Source organism: Sminthopsis crassicaudata, chromosome 5 (assembly GCF_048593235.1).
Source record: "Sminthopsis crassicaudata isolate SCR6 chromosome 5, ASM4859323v1, whole genome shotgun sequence".
Taxonomy (NCBI): domain Eukaryota; kingdom Metazoa; phylum Chordata; class Mammalia; order Dasyuromorphia; family Dasyuridae; genus Sminthopsis; species Sminthopsis crassicaudata.
Genome location: NC_133621.1, coordinates 120,315,768 through 120,338,901, shown reverse-complemented (window position 1 = coordinate 120,338,901; position 23,134 = coordinate 120,315,768). Strand labels below are relative to the sequence as shown.

Here is a 23,134-nt window from a genome sequence, read left to right as displayed (position 1 = left end):
TCCCTTCCTCTAGTAAGAAGATTACAATAGTCCAGACCAGAAGTCTGGTAAGTTTTTGATGTGAGTAAAGACAGGTGAATGAATTTGAGAGAACTGAGGAGGTAAAATTGGGAAGACCTGGCAATTGATTGAATGGGGAAGTATGTTTGGGAGCTTATTCCCTGCCTCATAGAGAGGTCTCCCCATACATAATTAGCTAGTCATAAAACAAGCATTTTAAAAATGTTTATTCTGTACTAAAATGCTGGAATACAAAGAAAGATAGAAGACAGTGCTTAAGAAGCACACACTAATGGAGGAAAGAACTTGCAGACAATCATGTAGAAACAACAAATCTATGCATGCATCTATCTATCTATCTATTTATCTATATATAATGAATGAAAGATAATCAATAGAGACATTGGTATTAAGGGGAATTAGGAAAAGGCAGGGAGATCAACTGAATTCTGGGTGCACTTTTATTGCTTTTTTAGGGAAAAAATAATCTTTGTTGTGGGAAAATGATAGGGATAGTGTGGATCTGATTCTATCAGAGCAAGACAATTGAGGAATGAATTTGGTTAAAGTAGACAAGGGTAAAATTTATAAATTTTTGCTTTTTGGGAAAGCAGTAGAAAACACACCTTCAGTTGAGGCATTGCAGGACATGAGAGTCAGACCCCAGAACTCTAGTGCAAGGTAACTGGTGGAGAGCCTGGGGGATTAAAGGGGAGTAAAGAGGTCAACATCCTCTCAATTCTGAGCTCCAGCCTCTATTCCCCTTTGGTATATTGAGAGGAAACACAATGCACAGGGCCTGGAACAATGTAAGGACTTAAATGCTTACTGACCTAACTTGACAAAAAGAACATTCAGAATGATTACTGAATAAATTTTTAAAACCTCTTCATTTGGTAAAAATTACACTATCCTGAGAGGAAATCCTTCTGATAGGAATTATAAAACCATGGACCTATATATTAGCAACCTAATCTTATGTAAAAATTGTATTTTGTCCATTGAAAACTAACACCATTTCAATGGTCGTCTTTTAAGAAATCTTTACAAACGTGAACTACTGGAAGACAGAGATCTAATTCTTTTTTCCTGGACTCAAGACATTTCAATTTATCATAATAATCTAGACTAAGCAAATTACTATAATTTATTTAAAGTCATTGACTTTTTGACCAGCAGAAGAGTAGCTTTATTTAAATTTATGCACCAATAGACAAAAGAGGAGCATGTATTATCTCCTTCATTGGTAAATTAGGCCAGAGACAATCTCTTTAACAAGAAGCTTGAAGCTCTAAAATTATTTTTTAATGTTTTGTATAAGAGAGCACATTGTTATAAGATGTAGGGAATAAAGTTTCTTTTCTTTCTTTTTTTTTTTAAATTTTTATTTTATTTTATAATTATAACATTTTTTTGACAGTACATATGCATGGGTAATTTTTTACAACATTATCCCTTGCACTTACTTCTATTCAGATTTTTTCCCTTCCTCTCCCAACCCCTTCCCCCAGATGGCAAGCAGTCTTATATATGTTAAATATATTACAGTATATTCTAGATACAATATATGTGTGTAGAACCAAATTTTTTGTTGCACAGGAAGAATTGGATTCAGAAGGTAAAAATAACAGTTTACATTCATTTCCCAGTGTTCCTTTTCTGGATATAGCTGGTTCTGTCCATCATTAATCAATTGGAATTGGATTAGCTCTTCTCTATGTTGAAGAAATCCACTTCCATCAGCATACATCCTCGTACAGTATCATTGTTGAAGTGTATAATGATCCCCTAGTTCTGCTCGTTTCACTCAGCATCAGTTGATGTAAGTCTCTCCAAGCCTCTCTGTATTCCTCCTGTTGGTCATTTCTTATAGAACAATAATATTCCATAACATTCATATACCATAGTTTACCCAACCATTCTCCAATTGATGGACATCCATTCATCTTCCAGCTTCTAGCCACTATGAAAAGGGCTGCCACAAACATTTTGGCACATACAGGTCCCTTTCCCTTCTTTAGTAGTTCCTTGGGGTATAAGCCCAGTCGTAGTATGGCTGGGTCAAAGGGTATGCACATTTTGATAACTTTTTGGGCATAGTTCCAGATTGCTCTCCAGAATGGTTGGATTCTTTCACAACTCCACCAACAATGCATCAGTGTCCCAGTTTTCCCACAGCCCCTCCAACATTCATCGTTATTTGTTCCTGTCATCTTAGCCAATCTGACAGGTGTGTAATGATACCTCAGAGTTGTCTTAATTTGCATTTCTCTGATCAATAGTGATTTGGAACACTCTTTCATATGAGTGGAAATAGTTTTAATTTCATCATCTGAAAATTGTCTGTTCATATCCTTTGACCATTTATCAATTGGAGAATGGCTTGATTTCTTATAAATTAAAGTCAATTCTCTGTATATTTTGGAGATGAGGCCTTTATCAGAACCTTTAACTGTAAAAATGTTTTCCCAATTTGTTACTTCCCTTCTAATCTTGTTTGCATTAGTTTTGTTTGTGCAGAAACTTTTTAATTTGGTGTAATCAAAATGTTCTATTTTGTGATCAATAATGGTCTCTAGTTCTCCCTTGGACACAAACTCCTTCCTCCTCCACAAGTCTGAGAGGTAAACCATCCCATGTTCCTCCAATTTATTTATGATTTTGTTCTTTATGCCTAAATCTTGGACCCATTTTGATCTAATCTTAGTATGTGGTGTTAAATGTGGGTCCATGCCTAGTTTCTGCCATACTAATTTCCAGTTTTCCCAGCAGTTTTTGTCAAATAATGAATTCTTATCCCAAAATTTGGGATCTTTGGGTTTGTCAAAGATTAGATTGCTATTCACTATCTTGCCCTGTGAACCTAACCTATGCCACTGATCAACTAGTCTATTTCTTAGCCAATATCAAATGGTTTTGGTGACTGTTGCTTTATAATATAGCTTTAAATCAGGTACACTTAGACCACCTTCCTCTGACTTTTTTTTTCATTAGTTCCCTTGCAATTCTCGACCTTTTATTCTTCCATATGAATTTTGTTGTTATTTTTTCTAGGTCATTAAAATAGTTTCTTGGGAGTCTGATTGGTATAGCACTAAATAAATAGATTAGTTTGGGGAGTATTGTCATCTTTATTATATTCGCTCGGCCTATCCAAGAACATTGAATGTCTTTCCAATTATTTAAATCTGACTTTATTTTTGTGGCAAGTGTTTTGTAATTTTGCTCATATAATTCCTGACTCTCCTTTGGTAGATATATTCCCAAATATTTTATACTATCGACCGTTATTTTGAATGGAATTTCTCTTTGTATCTCTTGCTGTTGGATTGTGTTGGTAATGTATAAAAATCCTGAGGATTTATGTGGATTTATTTTGTATCCTGCGACTTTGCTAAAATTCTGAATTATTTCTAATAGCTTTTTAGCAGAGTCTTTGGGGTTCTCTAAGTATACCATCATGTCATCTGCGAAAAGTGACAATTTGATTTCTTCATTTCCTACTCTAATTCCTTGAATCTCTTTTTCGGCTCTTATTGCCGAGGCTAGAGTTTCTAGTACTATATTGAATAGTAATGGTGATAGTGGGCAACCTTGTTTCACTCCTGATCTTACAGGGAAAGGTTCTAGTTTATCACCATTACATATGATGTTTACTGAAGGTTTTAAATATATGCTCCTTATTATTTTAAGGAATAGTCCATTTATTCCTATACTTCAAGCGTTTTTAGTAGGAATGGATGTTGGATTTTATCAAATGCCTTTTCTGCATCTATTGAGATGATCATATGGTTTTTATTAATTTGATTATTAATATGGTCAATTATACTAATAGTTTTCCTAATATTAAACCAGCCCTGCATTCCTGGTATAAATCCCACTTGGTCATAGTGTATTATCCTGGGGATGATTTTCTGAAGTCTATTTGCTAATATCTTATTTAAGATTTTAGCATCAATATTCGTTAAGGAAATTGGTCTATAGTTTTCTTTCTCAGTTTTCGATCTACCTGGTTTAGGTATCAGTACCATGTCTGTGTCATAGAAGGAATTTGGTAGGACTCCTTCAATCCCTATTTTTTCAAATAGTTTACATAGCATTGGAGTTAGTTGTTCTTTAAATGTTTGGTAGAATTCACCTGTAAATCCATCTGGTCCTGGGGACTTTTTCTTAGGAAGTTGGTTAATAGCTTGGTCTATTTCTTTTTCTGAGATGGGACTATTTAGACTACTTACTTCTTCCTCTGTTAATCTGGGCAAGCTATATTTTTGAAGGTATTCTTCCATTTCATTCAAGTTATCGAATTTATCGGCATAAAGTTGAGCAAAGTAGCTCCTAACTATTGTTCTAATTTCCTCTTCATTAGTGGTGAGTTCACCCTTTTCATTTTCAAGACTATCAATTTGCTTTTTCTCTTTCCTTTTTTTAATCAGGTTTACTAAGAGTTTGTCTATTTTGTTGGTTTTTTCATAAAACCAACTCTTAGTTTTATTAATTAATTCAATAGTTTTTTTACTTTCAATTTTATTAATCTCACCTTTTATTTTTTGAATTTCAAGTTTTGTGTTTGTCTGGGGGTTTTTAATTTGTTCCTTTTCTAGCAATTTTAGTTGTAAGCCCAATTCGTTGGCCCTCTCTTTCTCTATTTTCTGCAAGTAGGCCTGTAGAGATATAAAACTTCCCCTTATTACTGCTTTGGCTGTATCCCACACATTTTGGTATGATGTCTCATTATTGTCATTTTCTTGGGTGAAGTTATTAATTATGTCTATGATTTGCTGTTTTACCCAATCATTCTTTAGTATAAGATTATTTAGTTTCCAATTATTTTTTGGTCTATTTTCCCCTGGCTTTTTATTAAATGTTATTTTGATTGCATTATGGTCTGAAAAGGATGCATTTACTATTTCTGCCTTACTGCATTTGATTTTGAGGTTTTTATGCCCTAGTATATGATCAATTTTTGTATAGGTTCCATGAACTGCTGAGAAGAAAGTATATTCCTTTCTGTCTCCATTTAGCTTTCGCCAAAGATCTATCATATCAAACTTTTCTAGTATTCTATTTACCTCTTTGACTTCTTTCTTATTTATTTTGTGGTTTGATTTATCTAATTCTGAGAGTGCAAGGTTGAGATCTCCCGCTATTATAGTTTTGCTATCTATTTCCTCTTGCAGCTCTCTTAATTTCTCTTTTAAGAATTTAGATGCTGCACCACTTGGTGCATACATGTTTAATATTGATACTGCTTCACTATTGATGCTTCCCTTTAGCAGGATATAATGCCCTTCCTTATCTCTTTTAATTAGATCAATTTTTGTTTTTGCTTGATCTGAGATGAGGATGGCTACTCCTGCTTTTTTGGTTTTGCCTGAAGCATAATAGATTCTGCTCCACCCTTTTACTTTTAGTTTGAATGTCTCTCCCTGTTTCAGGTGTGTTTCCTGTAAACAACATATAGTAGGATTCTGACTTTTAATCCAGTCTGCTAACTGCTTCCTCTTTATGAGGCAGTTTGCCCCATTCACATTTATGGTTAGAAGGACTAATTCTATATTGCTTGCCATCCTATTAACCCCTGCTTATGCTTTTCCCCTTTCCTTCCCTTTTACCCTCCTATCCAGTATTAAACTGGTGAACACCACTTGCTTTTCACAGCCCTCCCTTTTTAGGATTCCTCCCCCACCTTACAGATCCTCCCCTTATTTTACCCCTTTTCCTCGAAATTACTGTATTCCCTTCCCCTTAGCTTACTCCTTCCCTTTCACTTTTCAATGAAGTGAAAGAAGTTTCACCATAAATCGAATATGTCTATTGATACACACTATGTTCATCTCCCTCCTTTCTTTCTCTCAGATATAATAGGTTACCTTTGCCTCTTCATGAGATGTAGTACCACCACTTTACATTTTTTTATGATATAATCTCCTTTCCACCTCTAGTTTCTAAGACAAATTGTACATATGTTCTTTACATATTTTTTTGACAGAAGTATAGTTCTCAAGATTTCTTTTTACCTCTTTAGAAATCTCTTGAGTTCTGTATTTGAAGATCAAACCTTTTATGTAGGTCTGGTTTTTTCATCAAAAATAGATGGAATTCATTTATTTCGTTAAATGTCCATCTTCTTCCCTGGAAAACGATGCTCATTCTTGCTGGGTAAGTTATTCTTGGCTGCATACCAAGTTCCTTAGCCTTTCGGAATATCATGTTCCAGGCCCTTCGTTCTTTTAATGTGGACGCTGCTAGATCCTGGGTTATCCTTATTGTGGATCCTCCATATCTGAATTGTTTTTTTCTAGCAGCTTCCAATATCTTTTCCTTTGTCTGATGGTTCTTGAACTTGGCCACTATATTTCTTGGCGTTTTGATTTTAGCGTCCCTTTCAGTAGGTGATCGATGAATTTTTTCAATGTCTATTTTACCCTCTGTTTCCAGAATGTCTGGGCAGTTCTCTTTGATAATTTCCTCGAAAATGGTGTCCAAGCTCTTTTTTTCCTCCCATTTTTCAGGGAGTCCGATTATTCTCAAATTGTCTCTCCTGGATATGTTTTCCAGGTCTGTTGTCTTTCTGGTAAGGTACTTGACATTCTTTTCAATTGTTTCATTTCTCTGGTTTTGCTTGACTACCTCTTGGTTTCTCCTTGAGTCATTCATTTCTACTTGTTCCAGTCTAATTTTCAATGATGTATTTTCTTCACTCACTTTTTTTATATCTCTTTGTAATTGTCCAATTGAGGTTTTATCTTCTATGGAATTTTTTTCCATTTTATCCATTTTATTTTTTAGAGAGCTGATTTCTTTTTCCAGCTCACTAATCCTGTTTTCCTTGGAGCTGTTTACCTTTTCCAGCTCACTAATCCTGTTTTCCTTGGAGTTGTTTACCTTTTCCAGCTCACTAATCCTGTTTTCCTTGGAGTTGTTTACTTTTTCCAGCTCACTAATCTTGTTTCTCAATGATTTGATTTCTTTATCCACTCTGTCTTTGAATGCATGGGATGACTTCTCCAGGCTCTCTTGCCAAGCTTCCCTTTCCTTTTCCCATTTCTCTTCCAGCTCTCTTGTGAGAGCCTTTTTGATTTCCTCTATGAGGTTCTTTTGTATTGAGGAGCAGCTTATATCCCTCCCAGGGGATACATCTGGGGACAGTCTGTTCCTAGTCTCCTCAGCATTTGAAGTCTGCTCCCTCTCCACACAGAAGCTGTCAATGGTTAGAGCCCTTTTGAATTTTTTGTTCATTTTGTCAGAGTAGGAATCAAAGAAAACAAACTGACAAGAGAAACAATTGGTCTGTTTTGGGGAGGATGGGGCTGGATGGTATTAATGGGCTTCCTCTACAGACTGGGGGTAGGGCAGCAGAGAGCCACTAACAGAACAGCAATGACTGTACTGAGTCTGCACTCTGAGGCTTCGAGAACGCACCGAGTCAGTCCAGGTGGGGGTTGGGGGTGGCCGGGCTCTGAGAGACGCTGGCTTTCTGGGGTTTTAATCTTCACCTCCAGTGTTTACACCCTCTCCACGCTCCTGGCTTGCTGCCAAGACGGAGCATCCACACTGGGGCAAAAGCCCTTCCACAGAAACAGCAGAGATCACACCCCTCCCCCTCTGGTCTGAGCTGTGTGAGCTGCCTGTCTTGCTCTGGCTGCCTGCCCTCAGTCTGTGCCCAGTCTGTTCGACCCTCCCCCGAGCAAACACAGACCTTTCCTGGCGACTTTCAAGGATGTCTTCTCTTGGTGATAATTTGTGGATTTCTTTCTGGGTCAAGCATTAAGTCAGAGGCTTGTCATGAAATAAGTTCTGAGAGAAAACGAGGAGCTCAAGCAGCTGTCTGCCTCCACGCCGCCATCTTGGCCGGAAGTCCGGAATAAAGTTTCCCAAAGTCATTAAATCTCTTTCAGTAGAATATTTGGCTATTGTAAGAGGATTTCTATGTCTTATAACTTATTTCACCTCTTAGCGAAGGTGAGAGAATTCTAGAAACGATTATTTTTGGTTTGATTTCTGTTTCTCTAGGGACAACCAAAAATCTCAATTCTCTGAGGACTTACATTCAGTAAATTGGGAGAGTTTAATGCCTCTTGGCTCTATGGGGTAATAAATTTTTTTTGGTAGAAAGTTTGCAAACTTTCTTAGGAATTAAATATTTTTACTACCTTCCCTGATAAAATTTTAAAGCATGCAGAGGGAAACTAGGAATTGCAAGAGATCGAGGTGAATTAAAAGAGACAAAGACAACCAAGTTCTGATTTTCATCTTAGGAAAGATTTATTAAAATCTTACTAAGGGCCAGGCAGGCAGCTGAGTGGGGCAGTGGATAGGACACTAGGCTTGGAATCAGGGAGTCCTCTGTTCATGAGTTTGAATGCAGCCTTAGATACTTACTATAACTGTGTGACCTGGATAAATCACTTTAGCCTGTTTGCCTCAGTTTCCTTATCCTTAAAATAAACTGGAGCAGAAAACTGCAAATCATTTTAGTATCTTTTCCAAGAAAATCCCAAAATGGTATCACAGAGAAAGAGTTAAGAACTGTGCTAACAATTTTGGCTTGGGAAGTAGTAGGTATAGTGAAGAGGGAATATACATAATGGTTCTGATGGGATGGGTGAAGCACTGAGCATTAAAAGCATTCTTGTTCCCTGGAGCTATAGAAATATAGCAGCAAGGAGAGATTAAAAGTAAAGGAGCCAGACTACATATATTTTCAGAAACAAATGCAACCACTCTGTGATTTGTATTAATTTGGTCTATTTTTCAAAGATTAATTCTTGGGCTACTATGAAGGCTTTATTTATATTATGTATATGCTCCCCGAACATTTTTGCCTTTTGCAAAATAGTTCAAAGTAAAGAGAACTGGAAATAGGAAGAGCTGGGTTCATATTTCACCTTTGTCATTTACTTCCTCTTATGAGGCTATGTATTTAACTTCTCAATTTCCTTATCTGAGATTTTAAAAAAATAAAGTATTATAGATTTAGAGCCTGAAGACCACTTAGTCTGACTCTTTAAGTGAGATTTGAATTATCTCTAAATTCCCTTCCAGACTGAACTTACCATCTTATGAAATAAAGGTTGTTTTTTACCTGATACGTATTTGTTAACATAAGTGCTGTTATAGGAAATAGAAAGTCTGTTATCTACTTTTATGAGAGCTATATATAAAATATATTTGGAGATTTCTTAGACTTAATTCTGGATGGGAACAATTAGCCAAAGGGAATAAAATACTTAGGTGACAAAGTGAATAGTGCCCTGGACTTTAAAGCAGGAAGATCCAAATTTCAATACTACAACACACATTTGGCTAGTTGTGGGTAAGACCTATGGGTTCTTCAAACCCTTAATTTATTCATTTATAAAATGTGGATAAGAATAACATGTACTTCATTTGTTGTTGGGAAGATAAAGTGAGATAATATAAGTAAAATTCTTTGCAAATCTTAAAATACTCTATAAATGCTAACTATTATTATGATCCACATGAGCAGAAAGCCTTGGGCCACAGATTATATCTTAGTGGCTTGTCAGGAATACTTTATTTTTTTCCTCCTTTCCCCCATTTATCTTTTTAAATGGCTATTAGTCATTTGTTTGACTTTTTATTATTTTTTTCTTTTCCTTTGTGTTTTGTAGTTGAGTGTGAAATCTGCAAGTGTTAAGGTAGGCCAGAAACAGTCCAAAAACCTAGATAGATTTTGTTTATTTAAACTAACCTTTTGTTAAACTTTTTTGTGGAAGGGATAGAAATATATATTTAGAAAGCTACTCAAAAAGAACTCATGCTCAGAAACCTGAGGCACTGGAAGAGACAATTAAAAAAATAACCAATTATTAGAGCTTTCACATGTTTTCAGGGCCATATGTAGAATCTGGGAAATAGACCAAATGCTGAAACACACTCATTCTCCTCTGCCTTTTAATTTTGGGGGACATTAGTTATTAAAGAGGTTGAAAGGGAGAGTTTGAGGAATATGATTATAGTAGTTTTCAAATTATCCTTTTGAGTTCATTTTTCCAGTGGAAACAAGCACTTGAATACTGATGGGCTGCCCTAACCACTAAAAAGCAATTTCTATTGTCTTAACTAGGTGCCAATGAGCATGAGCACACTGTTTACTGGAGAGGTACTTTTCTTACTTCAGTCAATGAATAGGTCTTGTAAAACCTGTCTAGTTGTTTAAACAGTTCTCCTAATAAATCCCTTTTCTTTTCTTTTTCAATAATATTTTATTTTTCTAAATACATGCAAAGATAGTTACCTACATTCATTTTTGCAAAACCTTGTATTCCAAATTTTTCTCCCTCCTTCACCATGCCCCCTAAGATAGTAAACAATCCAATATAGGTCGAGCATGTGTAATTCTTCTAAACTATTTCCAAATGCATCATGCTGTGCAAGAAAAACCAAATCAAAAGGGAAAAACTATGAGAAAGAAAAAAAAACAAGCAAAAAGTCATGGCAAAAATGTGAAAATACTATGTTTAAATCCATATTTAGTCTTCCTAATTCTTTGGATATGGATGGCTCTTTCCATCAGAAATTTATTGGAATTGTTTTGAATCACCACATTATTCAGAAGAGTCGAGTCCATCACCATTGATCATCTCATAAGCTTGTTGTTTCTGTGTATAATATTTTCTTGGTTCTGCTTATTTTGCTCAGCATCAGTTCATGTAAATCTTTCCAAACTTTTCTAAAATCAATCTGCTCATCATTTCTCATAGATCAATAATATTCCATCACATTCATATACCATAACTTCTTCAATTACTCCCCAATTTATGGGCATCAACTCAATTTCTTGTCATCTTAGACAATATGAAAGGTGTGAAGTGATACCTCAGAGTTGTATCAATTTGCATTTCTCTAATCAATAGCAGTTTAGAACATTTTTTTCCACATAACTAGAAATGGCAATTTCTTTGTCTGAAAATTGGCTATTCCTAACCTTTAACCACTTATCAATTGGGAAATGGCATGTATTCTTATAAATGACTCAATTCTCTATGTATTTTAGAAATGGGTCTTTATCAGAAACATGGATTGTAAAAATGTTTCCCTCCAGCTTTCTAATTTTGGCTGCAGTGCTAACCCATTTTCTTAAGGTCTCATTTAGTGTCCAGCAATTTGTCAGGCAAATTGTGGAATAAAGATTTTAATGCTGTAATTTAAAATATAGGACAAAGTCCCTCTATAGAGCTGAAAATAAGAATTAATCCTATACTGGGTAAGTAGTTGTTTCTTCCATCTTTTAGCATCTAAGAGAGTTCCTGTTCTTAAGTTCATAGCAAAGCACTTATTTATTGATACTGAAATAAAGTTAATAGTGTTTTTCTTTTTTCTTTTTTTTCTTTTTACAATTTGATAGTATTTTATTTTTCCAAATATATGCAAAGATAGTTTTCAACATTCACCTTCGCAAAACCTTATGTTCCAGATTTTTCTCCCTCTCTCTTTCACTCCCCAAGACAACTAGCAATTGAATGTAGATTAAATGTAAATTTTTTCTATGATTTTTTTTTGATACTATGTGAAACAACTTGCAAAAAATATTTCTTAATTAAGGAGCTAAATATCACAGCATAGTATTAACATCATACTAACCCACCATTTCTGGTATTTAGCATTTACTTTTCTGTTCTCTTGCCTTTTAGGTTTTGTCCAAGATATCAGATAACACAAAGGGAATAAAACACGGTGAATTTGGTGGTGATTCTGCAATGGGAATACAAAATATCACCCAGATTTTGATTGGGAGTTATGTGATCTGCAGCAGAATATACTACTTAATGATTACTATCCTTTTGCTTCCTTACTATCCAGTCCTGACTTTCCAAGCACCCGCTGTCATCCCAAATCTTCCCTTTATTATGGGTTGGAATGCTCCCACTGAATTCTGTACTGAGAAGTTTAAGTTACCTCTAGATCTGAGCCTCTTTTCCTTTGTTGGAAGCACTGTAAAGAAAGCTACAAATCAAAATATCACTATGTTTTACACGGACAGGCTTGGTTACTATCCTTATATAAATGAAAAAACAGGTAAAATTTATAATGAGGGGATCCCTCAATTAGCTTCTTTAGAAAAGCATTTAGCCAAAGCAAAGCAAGACATTGACTACTATATTCCAGAAGATAAATTTGGTTTGGCGATTATTGACTGGGAAGAGTGGAGGCCTAATTGGGTAAGAAACTGGAAACCGAAAACTATTTACCAAATACACTCTATGGAGCTGGCTCATCAACAAAATATCAAATTAAGTCGCACTGAGGCCTGGAAAGTTGCCAAAAATGATTTTGAAAAGGCAGCGAAGACTTTTATGCAAGAAACTTTAAAATTGGGAAAATCCCTGCGGCCAAATCACTTATGGGGCTATTACCTTTTCCCTGATTGTCATAACTATAACTACAAAAAACCCCAATACAATGGAAGTTGCTATGATATAGAAATAAAAAGAAACAATGAACTCAATTGGTTGTGGAAAGAAAGCACTGCACTTTTCCCATCTATCTATTTATCCAAGACACTAAAGAATACTCAGAAGGCTCATATCTTTGTACGCAGTCGTATTAGGGAAGCCATTCGAGTTTCTGAAGTAGTCAGTTTCAAGAAACCTCTTCCAATTTTTGTATATGTACGTCCAGTTTTTACCGATGCCCCATATCAATATCTTTCAGAGGTGAGTAAGTCATGGTAAGATCTGCCAGATTGGTGATGGTGGGTGTTTAAAATCCTATTTTAGAAGACAATTAAACTTCACATCTTAAATGAAACTTAGAAAAAGAGTTTTGAAGTTTTTGGATTTTGAGGATGTTATAGTATAGGTTTTTTGGTGACATTTATTTGATGAGGAGGGAACAATACATGCTTTAAAAGTTTTGTTTGCTTTTTGTTTATGTCATGAGAAATCTTTGTAACTTTGTTAAATAAATAATTATGGAAAAATATACCAACATATATGTATGAATATACAAGTCAGCCCTCCAATGAATAGAATGAAATGTAAATTTGTAAAAGCTCACTTTTTTTTTTCAAAAACAAATAAATGAGAAATTATTTATGGGAATAGTCATCAATTGTGTTTATAGCAAAATCACAGTTGTTCATGACAATTCTGTGATCTTGTGGTGGAGGTGGTAGAAAATACTGCATTTATTTAACAGACATTTATTAATTATCTAATAAGAGCAAAGCATGATTCAAGATGCTGTTGATTAGGAGAAAGAATGATGACACAACCTGATTTTGAATCCTGGCTTTTCTATTTTACTATATGCAAGATCAGGGTTAAGACAAAAATCATTCTGAGTCATATTTTTTCATTTGTAAAATTAAGATGTTGAATTAAAAGGCTAGAAAAGTTCAGATCTAAATCTAAGATCCTATGGTCTAATGAAACTTATATTGTTGGATTCAAGAGATAATACAAGATATTAACTATAATTATGATATAAATCTATTTAGCTCTTTTTGTTGTAAAAGGTTTTGCTTTGCCTTTACTCAACTTATCTCTATATAAATGTTTTTAGGCTGATCTTGTAAATACCATTGGAGAATCTGTTGCCCTGGGTGTCTCTGGAGTAATAATGTGGGGGAGCCTCAATTTTACACAAAGCAAGGTAAATTGAATTGTGAGAAATATTCTCAAGAGTTGTTAATCATTATAGTAAAGGGCACCTAATAGAATTCTTTAAATACATGGTAAGTTCTTTTCTTCTATGTCAGAGATTTTTAACTTGGGACTTTAGGAAGGGAATGAGGTGATTGCCTAACTAACATCTTTGTAATAGGCAAGATACTTTCGGGACTTAACCACTGGTATGGCAGAAGTCTCTATACTCTCTTTTTAGGCCAGCCTGAAGTAAGATTGGTGAGGAAAACTGTTCTATTGCTATAGAGAAGATTGATAATTTGCCAAAAGTCTTGCTTTCACTGCTTTTGTAAGCATCTCTATTCCAATTCCTTCAGCAGAAGCCAAAATACAGAGAGAGTTTTTCCATTGACTAGAGAAATTTGAGAAGAAAGGAATTTGAAGACTAAATTGAAAGTGAAGATTTTAGGAGATGTCTTGGTCTCCTTTTCCCTTTTGCTGTACCATAATAGCCAGATTATAGAATAATAGATGTAAAGCTAGAAGGATTTGAGAAGCTGTCACTTTAATCCCTTCATTTTAGTTGAGGAATAATTGAGGAACTGGGGCCCAGAGTGATTCAGACACTTGCCTGAGGCCACACAGGTAATTAGTATCAGAAATGAGAGTCAGACTCACTCAACAGACTCACACTGCTCTTCTATATGTCTGTTAGTAGAATAGAATGACCTGGGATTCACCAGGAACTATTAATCATTAGAAGAAAGGCTTCTGTTACTGATTCAATATCAATAAGCTTGAAGAACATCCAATTTTGAGATGTTATTGGATTGTCATTCATGTTCTATCATCTAAGACTATGTACCTCTCTCGTGTAAACTGTGATCCCTGATCCTTTTTATTTACTCTGTAGAGAATTTTCTTGTCCTTTCAAAGCTGCTTAAATTTGTTTGACAAATTTCATGGAATTTCTCTAATTATAACATTTCACTGAGATATTTGCAAAGTTTTGGTTTAGGCTTCAACTTGGCTAATGGTCCAAGATTTAAAAAAAAAACAAACAACTGGACAAAGAATGCCCATTTGATTATATTGATAATAATTCATTAATCTTGCTTTTAAGAATCAGTCAACCAATAAATATTTATTAAGCTCCTACTATGTGCTAATTGTGCTAAGCAGCAGGGATACAATTATAAATAATAATAAAAAAAAAACAAGTGTCTACTCTCAGGGAGTTTTTAGTCACAAAAAGAAGTATGTAGTGGTATGAAGGAGTGGGAAAAGAAAGTACCCAGAGTTTGAGCAAAATGGAAAAGTCCAAAAGAATCTAAAAGCACTGCTGGAGGGAAAATGGGGAGAAGATTGTTCTGAGCCCTCTCCTGATGGAGTTTTTAGAGTACATGGCTCTGCTCTTCAAATCAGAGTTTAATCAGAGAGGAAGAGGTATTGATGGATGATACATGAGTACCAAGGCTGATTTAATCTTGCAGCATAATGAGATTTCCCATTGATGTGGCTCTTGGAGGTAAAAAGACATGATTGAGAAGTTCAAGTATAGTTGAGGAGAAATGAGGTAAAATTATTTCAAACATTTTCTATTCTGTTCTATATCTACTCTTCCTTTCTTATAAAGCAAGAAAATAGAAGTTTTTTGATATTGCTTTAAAAATTTATTTTCTCTAATCGTAGTATTCCTGAAATTAATTGTTCTATCATATTTTGACTTTCTTGATCCTATTTTTTTTTTTTTGTCCACAGAAAACATGCACTGTCTTAGATGATTACATAAGGACTACACTGAACCCTTACATTATCAATGTCACTCTTGCAGCCAAAATGTGTAGCCAAGTCCTTTGCCAAGAGAAAGGAGTTTGCATTAGAAAAAACTGGAATTGTAGTGATTATCTTCATCTGAACCCAAAGAGATTCAGCATTCAAACTAGGAAAGACCAAAAATATATGATTTATGGAAAGCCCAAACTTCAGGATCTACAAGAATTTTCAGAGAAATTCCATTGCAACTGCTATGCAGGCACCAAATGTAAAACAAAAAAAACTGTAGAAAATGTTCAAGATATCAAGGTGTGCATTGCAGAAGATATTTGTATTGAAGCCTATTTAGATTCAAACCTGATTGATAATAAATTCAGGTCCCCAATCTGGAGAAAACAAGCTAATCTTACCCTGCAGAACTTTCTTCCCCTGAACTGTCTTGACATAGAACATCAGCAGATTTCTACCCCAGACACTAATGGCACAGACAATGGTGATAGTTCATACAATGACAATAATAATATAGAGACCACTATTAACAAATATACTTTTAGAGTGAACTGTTCACTTAAAGGCACCCATGCAGACAATGAAAATGGTATATCTGATGCTACATATCAACAGATACCTGATTTATATAAACTAAAACCTGAAAACAATTTGATAGATACAATGATTTATTCGAAGTCTAATTCATTGTTTATGAACTTTTGCACTTATGTGCTTTTTTATTTTTCTACCTGTGGAATGGTTTTGTCAGTTTTGCTTTTTACAGACATGTAATGCATGCCAAGAGTTTTCTTGAAATGTGAATCAATCTTTGTAATAGAAAGAAAACCATAATCATATATATATATATTTTTAAATATAGAGAGTGATTTAGAAATGAATGCTTTTTTGTAAACTTGTTTATGGCTGAAGTACAAGTCTTATCTATCAACAAATTAGGACCTAAAATACTATATTTTATCTGAACATTTGGTCCAATTATAGTAAATTAAAATTTTTTTTATAGAGAAAATATTCTTGAATTTCATAATTGATTTTTTTTTCTGATATAGCTTTATCTTGCTAATCTTGTAAAGAGAGCTAATTTTAAAAAAATGTTGCGGGGGCAGCTAGGTGGCGCAGTGGATAGAGCACCAGCCTTGAATTCAGGAGGACCCGAGTTCAAATATGATCTCAGGCACTTAACACTTCCTAGCTGTGTGACCCTAGGCAAGTCACTTAACTCCAGCCTCAAAAAAAAAAAAAAAAAAAGAAAGAAAAAATGTTGCTATGCTCCAATAAGGACTTTTAGAATGTAAGTCTATGGGGGTTCCACTCCTGCAATATGTGACCCAGAAATGAGAAGAATCTTGTTCCTAATTAAGATAGAGCAAGAAGTTGGTAACTCATGAGTGCTGAGTAAGTGCCAATAGCTTTTGATATCTTCATTTTTTGTTTTCGTGTGTGTGTGAAAATGAATATGTGAATAAAACTAAGTTACTTCCCATTGTAATTTGTAATAAATTTTTTTTAAAGAAAAATATTTTCTGTTATGGATATCATTTGCTCAAGTGTGTTTACTAAGCAGAGAATTTCTGAGTATTTTTTTTTCCTATTAGAGTTCCTCTATACCTGTCCTTATTTCCTCTACATATATATTTATATTTTTATCCAAGTCTTTCTGAGTGAAGATAATCTTTTAAGATAGTCTTTTGCAATTAATCCAGGAATTTGAAGTATGTATATAGCTTTAATATTTATAAAGACAGCCTTTTTCCTTTTGTTCCATTTTTTTTCCTCTCCTGTATTTTCCTACTCAGTCTTCTGTACCTACATCAACATTTCTCAACTCAGATCATGTCTCAACATGACAGGTGTTGCCATATTCCTAGAGCCTCTCACTTACACTGTCTTTTGGTTATAAATAATTTGCATTTTCCACAGTATTCCTCCTCCTATCTCTTTCTGAGGACTGTCTCATAATAAAAAATAAAAAGGGGGAAAATTTCTTAATCACTGCATCTATTCTAACATTATATGCAATGTTTCACACTCAAAATCTTCCATCTACAAATGAGGAAGGGAAGCGCCTTCTCTTATTTCTTCTTTGGGACCAGTCTTGGTTATCCTAATTTTATAGCATATGGTTCCAATTGTTTGATTGTTTTTTCCATTCACATTATTATAATTATTATTTATATTGTTTTCCTAGATCTGCTTCCTTCACTTTATATCAGTTCACATGTCTTCCAATGTTTATTTATCATAGTCATCATTTCTTAAAAATATAGTCATATCCTTATTCCTTGAATTATATGCCTGTTAGTAGAATGTCAGGAGCAAAAGGAATTTATTTTTATAGCTAGCAAAATATTTATATATGTGTGTGTATGTGTATATATATATATATATATGTGTGTGTGTGTACACACACATGTGTATACACACATACACATACTTGGTCCTCCCAATAACCCTCTGAGGTAAGTGCTATTTTTATCTTCAGTGTAGAAATAAGGTAGAGATATGGAAACTGAGGCACATTGACTTATTCGGGGTCAAACAACTAGTGTTTGAGGAAGAATTTGAACTCAGATCTTCCTGACTAAACCTAAATTCTATCCTCTGTATTACCTAGTTCCTCAATTGGGTAAGAGAATCTTGGGATGGAATTGAAAAAGGAAATATAGGCTATAGCTTAGAAAATATCCAGAGGGATTAAAAGTAGAATTTGTGCTTGCTATTTGTCATGCCAGTAGAAAGCAATTCCCCATTGAAGGAGAAAGAAGATATACACGTACACACATGTATACATATGCACACATGTAGAGATATATGTATGTATACATACCTATATTGTGTGTTCAGACATACATATGTATATATTTTATATACATAATAAAAATTGGACCAAATATTTAAACTCTCTTGTTATTTCAGGGACAGCTGGATGATGCAATGAATAAAGTGCTGAGCCTGTAGTCAGGAAAACTCATCTTCATCAGTTTAAATCTGGCATCAGACCCTAACTGTGTAACCCTTAGCCAAATCACTTAACTGTTTGCTTCGGTTTCCTCATGTATAATATGAGTTGGAGGAGGGAATAGCAAACTACTTCAGTATCTCTGCCAAGAAAATCTCAAATGGGTTCACAAATAGTTTGACATGACTGAAATGACTGAACATAATAAAGGTTGTTTAAAAAAATTCATATTAGAAAGATCTCTGCTAATTTCCAACTCAACTGACAGTGAAGAATGGATTTTTTCTCTTTGCCTTCAGAGTGATTCCTCTCTTTTCTCTCCCCCTCCACAACTTTAGTTCTTAAGGAAGATTTTTTGTTTGTCCTTTTTTTCTTTGGTTATGTGGGAACAATGTAGGCCTCGTTTCTGTAATGATGGAGAAGCAGAGATGAGCTACTCTTCTCATATTTTTATTTTTGCTAGTAGCTCCTTATCTTTCTGTATAAATGATTTGTGCCCCCATAGTATGTGCATAGCTAAAATGAATAAAAATCCATTTTTAACTACAACCTTCAAGGTTCATTGGATCTCTCAAAGAAACATTCTTCAATGGAGAACTGGTCATTTTAATCACATCCTTTATGAATCAATGAGCCCAAATATGATAGCCTTTTTTGACTTTGAATAATGATCACCAATCTTATTTTCTTAACCTCAACACTAAAAACATGACACCATATTTTAAACCTCAGTAGATTTCTTATCAAGATTTGTCAATTTAAGGGAAGGGTATGCCATTTATATGTCAAGGTTCATAATTTCAGTTTTACTACTAAAAGTTCTAAGTTTTTTATCATGACTTTTAGAAGTGTATTGTAATCCCAATGACAGTGCCATTGTATTTAAACTCAAATTTGTTTCTGTATGTATAAGAATTTGAAACTAAGATTCCATTCATGTGTTCTCAAATTTTTATACATTCACGTCTCTCTTCTTTACTGTCTACAATTTTAAAAAATATTTAATTTATTTTTTTTTATTTAGAATTTTTTTCCACAGTATATATGCATGAATAATTTTTTTTATAATATTATCCCTTGTATTCATTTTTCCAAATTATCCTCCCCCTCCCTTTTTCCCCTCCCCCCGATGACAGGCAATCCCATACATTTTACATGTGTTACAATATAACCTAGATACAATATATGTGTGTAAATACCATTTTCTTGTTGCACATTAAGTATTAGATTCCGAAGGTATAAGTAACCTGGGTACATAGACAGTAGTGCTAACAATTTACATTCACTTCCCAGTGTTCCTTCTCTGGGTTTAGTTATTTCTGTCCATCATTGATCAACTGGAAGTGAGCTGGATCTTCTTTATGTTGAAGATTTCCACTTCCATCAGAATATATCTTCATACAACATTGAAGTGTACAGAGATCTTCTGGTTCTGCTCATTTCACTCAGCAACAGTTGATTTAAGTCTCTCCAAGCCTCTCTGTATTCCTCCTGCTGGTCATTTCTTACAGAGCAATAATATTCCATAACCTTCATATACCACAATTTACCCAACCATTCTCCAATTGATGGGCATCCATTAATCTTCCAGTTTCTAGCCAATACAAAAAGAGCTGCCACAAACATTCTTGCACATACAGGTCCCTTTCCCTTCTTTAGTATTTCTTTGGGATATAAACCCAGTAGTAGCACTTGTGGATCAAAGAATATGCACAGTTTGATAACTTTTTGGGCATAATTCCAGATTGCTCTCCAGAATGGCTGGATTCTTTCACAACTCCACCAACAATGTATCAGTGTCCCAGTTTTCCCACATCCCCTCCAACATTCATCATTATTTGTTCCTGTCATCTTAGCCAATCTGTACTGTCTACAATTTTTAAAAGGGAACAGATATAAAGAACAAGAGGCTACTTATTTTCCCTATTATTTCCACCACTGCCTCTTACTAGAATGGATTGGAAGAGCTTTGTGATGAAGATGCTCTTGGCATCCACTCCCTTGTTATAAGCATTCAAATTCCTGATTAGACAACTGCATGCACTGGCCCATATATTAAATTTTCTTATTCTTTATTTTCTTCCTTTGCATCTCTAACTGTACTCTAGAACAATTAAACCAACACTTAACTTCAAAAAGTGATGATGATGTTATTGTTCTAACTTTGTATGCAAAATATACATCTTCAAATTCTGCATCACTATGACTATAGTCACCATAAAAGAGACTACAAATGGGAAGGACTGCATTTTTTTTTGCTGGAAAAGGAACAATTTGTCTAAAGATACAAGTTTGAATCCATTTTCTTTTATATCTGATTCACATCTGGATTGAGTTTCAGAGATGGAACTATAAGAACATTTAGAAAATGATTCAAATTGTAATTTTACATTTTGGCTAGAACCAAAATTTGAAAAGGGAAAGTTCAAATTCCTCCAAATCTCATCAGGAGAAGAGTTAGATAGGCTTATTTAAGGAACAATGTACAGCAGATGAAAACCACCAAATCTGAGAATAGCTCTCAAGAAAAATAAAAGTCTTTAGCATATGTGACACAATCAACTTCTATTATCACTTTATTTAAAAAAAAAGATGTTTTATTCACATGGAGCTAGTTGTTCCATTATTCACTAAGTCTCCTATTGTACAGATCTAAAGACTTGGAATTTTTTTTAGTAAAGCTTTTGTAAAGAAGTATTCAAATTTCTGATGAAAGAATTCTCTACTTAAACTTTGTTTTTATTCATTTGCTAGTGACTTTTTTCTTTAGGACAAGACAATTTGCAGTTTTAAAATTGAATCTATCTAGCTTTTAAATAAAACTTTTTTTTGGTAGAATTGAGATAATAGATATAATTGTTCATAGTTCTTTACTTGAAAGGAGAGAGTTGCTTCTAATTTGGCTCAGAAGCAATCCTTGAAAATTAACAAGGTCTAGTATTATATGTCATGATAATGTTATTTTACTTATCACACAATTGTATTTTTCTACATGACCATAGATTTATCATTGAGAATACTATCAAGACATTGCAGAACATCAAGCCCAATCTTTTCTTTCTTAAAGATAAGGGAACTGAGAAAAATAATTGTCCAGAATCACACAGCTACTATCTGAGGGAGGACTGAACATATATTTTCCTATTTTGGCATCTATGAGTTCATGTAGACCACAAAGACCTCAATCACATTGGAGAAAATAAATCATATTTAACTCCATAAATTTAGCACTTCATCTACTGTTACCTCCTTGTCAGAATATGTTATGAATCACAATTAGGAGTTATAAATTTCATCAATGAAACCTAGAATTTTATCTGTGCTCAGAGGGACAAGATATAGTTATGACAGGAATTTGGGAACACAAAAAAGTAAGTAACAAGGACTCTTAACTTTTAATTTTTAATTTTATTTTTTAAATAATAGCTTTTTATTTTCAAAATATATGAAAAGATAATTTTCAACACTCATCCTTGCAAAACCCTGTGTTTCAAATTTTTCTCTCTCCCTTCTGTCCACCTTCCCAGACAGCAAGTAATTCAATATATGTTAAACGTACAATTTTTCTATCCATACTTTCACATTTATCATGCTGCACAAGAAAAATCAGATCAAAAAGGAAAAATAAATGAGAAAGAAAAAAAAAAGCAAGCAAACAACAACAAAAAGAATGAAAATACTACGTTGTGATTCACATTCAGTCCCCATAGTCCTCTTTCTGGATTCAAATGTCTCTCTCCATCACAAGTCTTTAGAATTGGCTTGAATCACCTCATTGTTGAAAAGAGTCATGTTCATCACAGGTCATCCTCATATAATCTTGTTGCCGCATACAATGGTTCTATTCACTTCACTTAGCATCAGTTCCCATCATCCATTTAAAAAAAAATAATGAAATATTTGGGTAGTCTGGTAAAGTTTATAGATTCCTCATGATCTTTTTAAATGCAAAAAATAGATTACAAAGGAAATCATTTATATCAAAACATTTCCTTAGACAGCTATTTATTAAGTACTTACTAGGTAGCAGGCACTGTATTGAGCTCTAAGCCAGAAAACGTCAAACACGTGATTTGGCAACTAGCTCAGCAATCACAGGAATTTTGAAGTAGCATTGAGTGTAAACCATTATCTGTAATAGCTAAAGCATTATGGGAAAATGCTTGATTTTTATTTGTGAAAAATGTCACAGTTACTGCTAACAATATTACTGTAGTTAGTTGCATACCTTCCTAATTGAAGGAAATGGTAAATTTTAATTGGGAATTAATTAAAGATGTATATTTTTTTCCCCATCTAATTTCTACCTAAGAACTTACAAGAAATTAGAACTAAAATGAATAATTCTGAACTAAGGTGTGTGAAATGGGTAGCTAGATGCTGCAGTGAATGGAGTTCTGGGTCTGAAGTCAGGACAACTCATCTTTGTGAGTTCAGACCTAGTCTCAGATACTAGCTCTGTGACTCTAAGCAAGTCACTTAACCCTCTTTGTCTCAGTTCCTCATCTGTAAAATGAGTTAGAGAATGAAATGGCAAATCGCTCCAGTTATCTTTGCCAAGAAAATTCCAAATGGGGTCAGGAAGAATTTGACACAAATGCAAAATTACTAAATAGGGTTAAGTTGAGGTAGGTACTTGGTGCTTCCATCTAGGTCTTAGGTTTCTCTAAAGGGAGTAAAAGGCTTAGTCATATAATAAAAATTACCCATATATTTTATTTATAAAGAGTCTTGGTATTTTTTGTTTTAATATCATTCATTTCTTCCCTCCACTCCCTTATATCAACCTTTGCTT

General features: G+C 34.1%; 1 protein-coding gene across 14 annotated transcripts in view; it reads left to right on the top strand.

The window, feature by feature from the left end:
* The window catches only part of SPAM1 (sperm adhesion molecule 1), an 84,450-nt gene extending 67,553 nt beyond the window's left edge, over positions 1 to 16,897 (top strand). For 10 of the 14 annotated variants that reach the window (XM_074268087.1, XM_074268083.1, XM_074268081.1 and 7 more), the window contains 3 exons: positions 11,658 to 12,680; positions 13,531 to 13,620; positions 15,354 to 16,897. In XM_074268087.1, coding sequence (XP_074124188.1) covers positions 11,724 to 12,680; positions 13,531 to 13,620; positions 15,354 to 16,151 — 1,845 coding nt within the window. In that variant the 5' untranslated portion in view covers positions 11,658 to 11,723 and the 3' untranslated portion in view covers positions 16,152 to 16,897. Of the gene's footprint in view, positions 1 to 13; positions 48 to 11,657; positions 12,681 to 13,530; positions 13,621 to 15,353 lie in introns of all 14 variants that reach the window. The other 4 variants (XM_074268091.1, XM_074268085.1, XM_074268089.1 and 1 more) reach the window with 1 other exon arrangement.
* The last annotated feature ends 6,237 nt before the right edge of the window (positions 16,898 to 23,134 follow it).